General features: G+C 54.5%; 1 protein-coding gene across 2 annotated transcripts in view; it reads right to left on the reverse strand.

The window, feature by feature from the left end:
• The window catches only part of SLIT1 (slit guidance ligand 1), a 61,619-nt gene that overhangs the window by 43,979 nt on the left and 9,137 nt on the right, over window positions 1-8,503 (reverse strand). For both annotated transcript variants that reach the window (XM_027908214.1, XM_027908208.1), the window contains exons 2-4: window positions 5,430-5,501; window positions 5,067-5,138; window positions 4,383-4,454 (exon numbers count right to left, since the gene is read on the reverse strand). In XM_027908214.1, coding sequence (XP_027764015.1) covers window positions 4,383-4,454; window positions 5,067-5,138; window positions 5,430-5,501 — 216 coding nt within the window. The remainder of the gene's footprint in view (window positions 1-4,382; window positions 4,455-5,066; window positions 5,139-5,429; window positions 5,502-8,503) is intronic.

Below are 8,503 nucleotides of genomic sequence, written 5' to 3' on the forward strand. Positions count from 1 at the left end.
CCTGAGGGGATATATCCATCCGGGATTGCAGCTTCCATGCAGGAGCATATCCCCAGAGCTCCTCACAGCCAAGCACCCACTGCTTCTCTCTTCCCTCGCATCAGCTCGGCTTCCCTTGGAGAAAACCATTTATTTATAGCCATCCTGGCTGCCTTTAGCACATTTCGACAGCCCACGTCTTTGCCTCCCTGATGATGCGCCCACAGCATTTCTGTCCTCACCCTGCTGCTACAGCCATCCCAGACTCCTCTCTCCTCCTCGCTTCCCTCAAGCAGGACCCCCAAAGGGGCTTAGAAACAGGAGGAGGTTTTAAGGGGAGGTGGGCAGAAAAGAGAGAGAATGCTACAAAACTCTTCTCCCATCTTTCCCCCATCTTTCCCATGGGAGCAGAGAAAAACTCTGCTTGCTTTCTCTTTTGGGAAAGGAAACCCAAGAAAAAAAACATCTCCTGCCAGCTTGGGAGAGATGCTGAAGGAAGGCCTACCAGGGCTCCTGGCATGCCAGGCACTGGTGCTGAGCCAAGGTGTGTATGGCTGTAGTGCACTGGGGACCAGCACTGGGCACTGCAATAGCAGAGGTCACCTTCTTGCCTGGGTAATCCATGATGGAAGGAAAGATTCATTTTTTATCAGCTCTCCACCTCCTAGGAGATGTGCTCTTCCCCAGTGAGCTGCCGGGGGACCCTGCCCCCCCCCCCAGGCCCACGACGCTTTGTTCTTCTGTCCAGTGCTGACAGTTTAATTAAACCCAGTTTGAGAATGGGTCACCGGGGTCAGGCGCTCTTCAGCGAAACCTCAGATCAGCACCATTTCCAGCCAACGGGGATGCTTAATGAGTTACCCGCTTGTTGTGGCAGACATAAATAAGGGAGGCCATGCGGAGCGTCCCCCTGCCTCCTGGCCCCACTGCCAAGGTGCTGGCACAGCCTCCCCCCCCCCATCTCAGACCAAGACAGGCTTCGGGCAGGCGTCAGCTTAATATTCCCAAATTCCGAGGGGAAAACGTTCCTCTCCAGGCATCTCACCTCCCCCATGCCCCCATTCGAGGTTTGCTTTCTGTTGGCCCTTTCCTGCCATTCCCCAGTTTATTTAAGCCCCAGCGGATCAGGTTTAACTCCAACCCTTTCCATTATCCCGATGCACAAATGCTCTTTACAGCCAAGATCCGAGTAACTAATTGCAGCTTGAGCCAGGCTGGGAGACCACAAAGTACCACCAACGTGGATTAAGCTCTGACACTCAGACCCAGGAGGCGGACAAAGAGCTCTCCATCCCGACCTGAGCCTGAGGGCCTCCTCTTGGGCTCATGAGAGATTTTCATCAGGCTCAAGGTACAGTGGGAAACTGCTCTTATGGGTAGCGCATATCCCTAATTCAACAGACTTGCCATAATCTGCTGTCATGTCACTGATGTGCTGCCATAATCTTGCCATAATCTGCTGCCATGTTACTTATGTGCTGCAAAATGTGCATCAAGCCTACATCTAGAAGAGGCTGGAGCATCCAGTCCAGCATCCATGTACTTAGATAAGCAACTCCCACTGGTTCCTGCATCCACCCCTGGCTTTCTGCTTCAGCTTCCACCTGGCAGCCTCATTTCCCAGTTAAACAGATCTCAACCAGACTCATTCAGCCAGGTTTTGCTAATTCAAGACCTCCCAGTACAATGCTGTGAGGACGTGAGGAGCTAGCAGGGACTCCAGACACTTGAGGAGCATGCCACAGGTGGCTGCAGTGGGCAGGTCAAGAAGAAGCCTGCACAGGCCCTGTTTGCTGGAAATGGTCTGGAGACCAGGATTTGCAAGAGCATGGTTGTGGTAAGAACCCTCTTTTCCTGGACTAGCACGGGTCCCAGCCTGCTCTTGGGGCAGGGAGGGGTCACTGAGCAGTGGGGCCACCCCAGATCCATTTCAGCAGTTAAATAAGTGCAAAGCCCGGTGAGGAGGCTCCAATTTCGGTTCAAGGCAAGCTGATTTCAATTTAGCTTAAACCTGTTCCCCACTGACTCATATCCCCGTAGCCTGAACCAGGTTTGCAGCAATTTAAGACTGTCCTTATGACCTCCGGCACCGGCTGGACTACCACTGGTCCAGATCATGCTAAGCCAGCATATGTGTCTAGACTAGCTGCCCCAGGCACCCTCTGCCCCACTGTCCCCCCCAAAACATTCTTAAGCACCTCAGCAACAGGCACCATCGAGGAGAGGGAGCAGCAGGTCTTCTGATACACAGGGCTCTGCTTGCCCAAATGCAGAACTCAAGGCTCTGCCAGGGCAGTGGCTCCTGGTGTGCTCCCTGGGCAGACCCCAGTGCTGCAACCCTGCCCTCACTAATGAGTGTTGGGCAACGTGCTGCAGAGGAGAGTGGCAGGTGGCTCAGTGTGTCCCCTGTCGCCAGTCCCACAGCTCACTGCAGGGACCCTCTGCTCCAAGCGAGCATCAAAGTTCACCAAGACACAGCACCAGCTATAGTAAAGGAGCTGCAAAATCTGAGCCCATGCTCAAAGCCCGAGGTTGTGCAAAAAAAAGCTCCAGGTGGTGGTGTCCAGGCAGAGTTTTCCACATCAGAGACAGCCAGAAAACAGCTTCAAGACAGGGTGGGAGGGAACAGGTTTGAAACAATTACCACATTGCAGTAAAACAACAGGAAGAGGCTGAAATGCACCTGAGCACGAGGTGGCTGCAAGGAGCATCTTGCATAGCCCTCTCATAACCCACGGCAGAACGTACAGTCCCATGCACACCGTGGTACAGCCCTGGCTCCACACGAGCCTGGAGGCTGTGGAGGAGCACACTATACAGCCCCTCCAAGAGCTGCCCTTCTTCATCTTTCTGATCAATTGTTAGGGTTTGCTTTTTGAAAAAACTGGTATTAAAATCTAGACAAAATTAAAAGGGAAACATTGATGTTTGGAAAATAACTCTCTTGCCCATGTTTCTGTTATGCAATGGGTGGCTGGAGGAGGATGGGCCCTTGCTGGCGCCACGATATGGCACAGCTGAGCTCAACAAATGCCATTTGATAATTAATTGAACGCCTGTGCTATCAGCTGCCATTACCTAGGCCCATCTTTGGCGCCTGTCCACCACTTCACACATCCCATGCTGGCAACCCACACGGCGTTTTAACCCTTCATTACACCGCCTCCGGCTGGACTCCAGGACTGACTCCCTGGCACTGTCAGAAGAAAACGGATCAGCCACAGCTGGCCCGTACGGGCAGGGCTGCCTGGCCCCAACATGGCCATGCTTGTCCTGGAAATGTCTCAGCCCATTCCTGCCCTGACCCAGCAGGGACCTGGCATCCTCATCTCACTGCTGAGAAATGGAGATACAAGATGCAGCAAGCAGAAAGCTTGTGTCCCAGCTACAACTGCCCCACTCTAACGCACTGCAAATCAGCCACAGGGTTTAAGCTGCTTTTCTGACTGATGCAGAGCACCAGCCTCAGTCTGGCACACATCCTCTCCTTCTCACAGTCCCCTTCCCAATATATGTGGTGCCTGACATAGCTGAGAGCCTGTAAACGCTTTGTTTGAACAATGCTGGCACTGCTGACAGCACCACTGCCCAAGCAAAGCAGCCCCAGGCAAGAGAAAGACAGTATGGAAAAGAGAATATTTATCAAAACCCCAGCAGCCCTCTCCAGGCAGCCTGCTGATGCACAGAGGGAGGAAGAGCAGAGAGGTCTGCGGAGCTCAGGCTTTATGGACAAGAGACAGTCCCTAGGGGTGTTTGCGGGTGCAGAGGACAGAGATGGGGGCAGGCAGAGCAGTGTGGGGAGGGAGCAGCAAGCATGAGGGGCTGGATCTGCCCCAGGCAGGGCTTCTGCCTCTTGCTTCAGACACCCACAGAAAGGCAGCTCTTGAGCAGGGCTGTGAGGCTCTCTGTACCCTATGGAGGTCTCTGCACAGGATCTGACCCCCTTAGGGACATCCTCTATCACCCTCCCTTCATAACAGCCTAGTCTAGCCTCTAAGGGCACCCTGCTCCAGAGCCTGTGATCCACACCCAGGCTGTGGAGCTCACAGCAGCTCTGCAGCTGACACTGTACAGGCACAGCTCTGCGATGCGGAACACAGCCCAAACTGCCAGCACCTTCTCCCACATACCCATGCACTACAAGAACATCCCTAACAAAGCCAGTCTCAGATCTTCTGGAAGTCACAGCGAATTTCCTGACATGCTGCATGCTTAGGTCACACAGAAACAGGGTGCATTCCCCTGCCACACGCTGAGTCATCACTGGGACAAGACACAAGCACAACCCTCCAGAAGCAGCACCCTCCCGGGACATCAGTGGCCCTCCAAAACCCATGCAGTCCCACAAGTGAGCCCATTCCACCACCAGGCAGGGGAGCCCCACAGGCATGGAAGGTACTTACAGCCGTGAGAGCGCCTGATTGTTCTGGAAGAGGAGCTCAGGCAGGGTGTGCAGCTGGTTGCGGTTCAGCCGTCTGCAGGGAAAAAAGAAAGCGTCAGGGTTTGAGGGGGGCAAAGCAATGACCCCACCTGCAACCCAGCCGGCTGTGGCAGGCACAGCTGGGTGCTTTGGCTCACTCAGGGGGGCCAAGAGAGCAGAGCATCCCACCTGGCAAGGACACCCCCATCCCGCCCACCACACTCCCAGGTGGGGACAACCAACAGGGCATTAATAGACTCACTCACAATGCTGTAATTACATGCAGAGAGGACTCCAAGCTGTTATCTGCTGACTGCTGCTTAACTGCACTCTTAACCTGCTGCTCGCTCAGCTCCTCATATTTGCTCTAGCAGCTTGGGATTTTTAAACTGCTGAGCTATTTTACTGAGTACTGGACCAGAACTTAGGGCTCCCTCGCTAACACACAGGACAGCTGATACAGCAAGATTTCTGTTTAACCTGCTCCTCACCTCAAAAGCATCAGAAAAGACTTTGCTTCTCACACTGTAAAATACTGCTGCCATGCAGAAGAGAAGCTGTTTGAAGTCCAGCAGCACCAATACGTTTAAGGCAAAAAGGAAAGGATGCTCTCTGCAACTAAACCCAGTGGGCCCCCATCAACCCGCCTCCGTGCCCAGGCACTCACAGGCGCTCAAGCTCCTTCAAGTCATCGAACGCTCCACGCTCCACTGTGCTGATCTGGTTTTCCATCAGCTGCCTGCAGGGAGAAGGGGGTCAGCTTTCTGGAAAGGTGGTCCCCAGTGCCCCCATCACTCCTCTTGACCCAGGACCACCTCACCCACTATCTCCTCAACACAACCCAATCTCTTTCACCCCTCTCTCTTCCAGCTGGAAGCCCACCACACTCAGCTCAACGCAATACCCTCCAGCCCTGCTGGGAGATGCCCCAAGCAAGAGGCTGACCATCTCTTGCAGCCCCAGGAGGGGCCATAAGCCAAGCACAGTATCTGCCAGGGTCGGGGCAGGCAGCCCCTCATCAGAAACTCACAGGACGCGGAGCTGCTTCAGGCCAGCAAAGTCATTCTTGTTGATCCGCGTTATGTTGTTGCCATTGAGTTCCCTGCAGAGAGGAGAGACAGAAATCAGCAAAGAAGCGGTCAGGAGGTGGCCAGGCACTGGGCTTCCCCAATACCTCCCCAAAAAGGGCAGACGGGGCCCAAAGGACAGCAGTGGCTGATGCAATTCTGTGCTCCTCACCAGGAATGGCAGGGCTGGCCACTGGCTCCAGAGAGGACCCTCATCCTCAACAGCCAGCAGTGCTGGGCATGCAGAAATCTGTCTGGCCAGTAGTGTGTGTGTAAGCTGCCATCTTTCATGGATCATACAGCAACAAGAGGAAGGGGCTGTCCGGCTCCCTGTGTCCCCATGAGGGATGCCCCCCTTGGGACAGAAGCCCTAGAGCCCTCAGCAATGAAATAAGCCTGACTTGATGCATGTCACCCTGCTCTGGAAATGCAGCAAACACCTGGTGGGGTCATCCCAAACATACAAATATGCCCAGAGAAGGCAGGACTAATAAGAAAATTAACAGATGTCCCCCAGAACAGCAGGATCCCTCCAAATATCCAGCCGCAAGACACCCACATGCATCACAATCAGTTCAGTGTGCAGGCATTGCACACCTTCTACCCAGAGAATAAGCCACACTTCAAGTTTTACCTGCCAAGAGATGCACAGGACAAGATGCTTTGTGGCATCACTCTGTCAAGCAAAAGCCTGGGGGAGCACAGGGACAGGCAATCCAGCCAGAAGAGAGATGCTGTCCCTCCTTTCTCTCCCTGCTGGTGGAAGTAAGGGATGCCTACAAACACCCCATGACATCTGTCCTGCCCAGACTCTGCTGAGCACCAGGACATTGTGTGCTCCACTGCTGGACACACACATGGCAGGGGCTCTGCTCCCAGCCTGCCGGCTCTACCTCCCCCACTTCTCCCCAGCCATGCTCTCCATCATGCTCCTGCTAGGATTATCCAGCTTTAAAATACATTGAGCTGGGAGCTGCAGAGATTTGCACCTCGCAGCCTTAGTTTTGCCGTGTCTTTCCACATTATGGGGTGTGATTACTGTAGGAAGAGCAGGACCATTAGCCCTGGGACCCACACTCTACAGAGCCAGGGGTCCCTGTGCAACCCCCCATTGCAGGAGAGAGTCTCCCCCCTTGGCAGCATGAGGCACAGCAGTGTCTGCTCCTTGCCATGGGGCCAGTCTGCCCACAGCATGCGCTGGGGACAGAGGATGCCCATGGGAACACAAGGGCTGGGGAAGACTGGAGATCCACTGTCTGCACTGAACACGGACACAGAAATGAAAACAAACTACAGGAGGGGGAGGCAGTCAAAGGAGGGATGAGCTGCTGGGGAAGGGAAGAGGCGGGAGGGTGCCACCCCAGAGCAGGTTGGGGTGCCCGGGCAGGACTCCAGCACCCAGGGCTCTGTAACTTCCTGAGTCCTGATAGCGGGAATGCCCTGTGACACATGAAGGGCTGAATACAAAGTCTATCATTCCCATTCAGAACCAAAGCCTCCCTCCACCGAGCTCCGCAGCCATGCGAGGGGCCAAGGTCAGCAGCGGGCTTGCCTCGGGCCGTCGAGCAGCGTGTAGGGCTGCTGGCTGTACCCAGCGCAGCCGCGCACCCCGGGGTGCTGTCATTGTCCTGCTGAAACGGCTGATAATGGCTAATGAGTTCCAGCTCGCCATTATAGCCTCGTAATTACACCGCTATTCAGCGCAAAGATTGCCGGGCTCCTGCCATTATCCAGCGGTGTGCGCCTGTGTTGGGAAGGAGGTTGGGAGAGCACGTTACTAGGACACAGATGAATGCAAGCGGGAATGAATAGAGGTTCCTCAGCCCCAGTGATTAAACTGAAACCCACACTCGGGCTCTGCAGCCCCACTGCTCTTCCAGCTCCCTGTACGGCCAGCATGTAAGTCCCAGGAATGAAGCACTGGGGTGTGCCACATGTCTCATGTGTCACATGTGGTGGCTTGGTACGTGCAGGCGTGTGCCCACCTGATGGGCCACAGCCTCGGAGTCAGCTAAGGGCAGGGAGAAACCACAGCTCCAGGATTCGTTTTCTCCAAATGTCTTAAAGGTTCCTTGCCTGGAAGAAGATTGCCTGGAAGCTCCTCAGGCACCCATCCGAGCTCCTGGCGAGGGAGGGTTCCCAGCAGGACTCTCATGTCACCTTCCTTTAAACATACCTAACATTACTCTGAATGCAATGTGTAAACAGAAGTTGGGAAATCTCTGGTACTGCAGATAGACAGAGCAAAGAGGCTTAATTTAAAACTGCCCAACCTGAAAGCCAAGACCTACATATCAGCTTGCAAAGCCCAAGGTGAGCTTGGACCTCTCTGGGCTCCTAAGGTACCAGAATCCCAGAGCCTTAGCCAGAGGTAGAGCCCAGGCAAAGCAGAAACACCAAAGAGCCATGGACTGGAAATGGCCAGTCCCTCCATGTGCCAAAACCAGACTCTGCCCTCTCTCCCAGGCACCTTCTGGGCCAGTGCAGCCAGAACCCAGACTTGAGCACCAGGAGGAACAGGCAGGACCAGCTACCCTGGGGGTCAGCTGTACTGCCCACCCAGCCCACCCCAGCCTGCATGGCTCCCTGAGCATCCTTGGGGTACTCCAGCACTGAGGCTGGTGGCAATTTCCAAGTGCAGCAGTATCCCAAGGCCCTTTGACAGATCCACTCCCCTGGGGACTGGGCCCTTCATGCTCCCTGACAACTGCTCCCAGCATCCTTCCAAGCCTTTGTTCAGGTAAGTGATGGCCTTTGCAACCAAGATGGGAATGAACAGCAGGTAAAGCTTGTTTGTAAGGATGCCGAGGCAACACTGCCATTTAATTTCATGACATTTTTTCCCCTCTAAAACCCCTTCAGTTCCTCATGGAGATAAATTACAGTCTGCAGTGCCCAGAAAGCCAGATCCCTGCTGCTCAGCGGCTCACCCGCGGCCTCCATGCCCTTTCCTAGTGAAGCGAAACACCCTGCCCTGCTCCACAGAACAGAGCTTCAGTAAGGACTGATGTGTCTGGTGAGCCGCCCTGCAGATTAG

This window comes from Empidonax traillii, unplaced genomic scaffold (genome assembly GCF_003031625.1).
Source record: "Empidonax traillii isolate 1590-97213 ecotype Southwest subspecies unplaced genomic scaffold, ASM303162v1 scaffold27:size3997909, whole genome shotgun sequence".
Classification (NCBI taxonomy): Eukaryota; Metazoa; Chordata; class Aves; order Passeriformes; family Tyrannidae; genus Empidonax; species Empidonax traillii.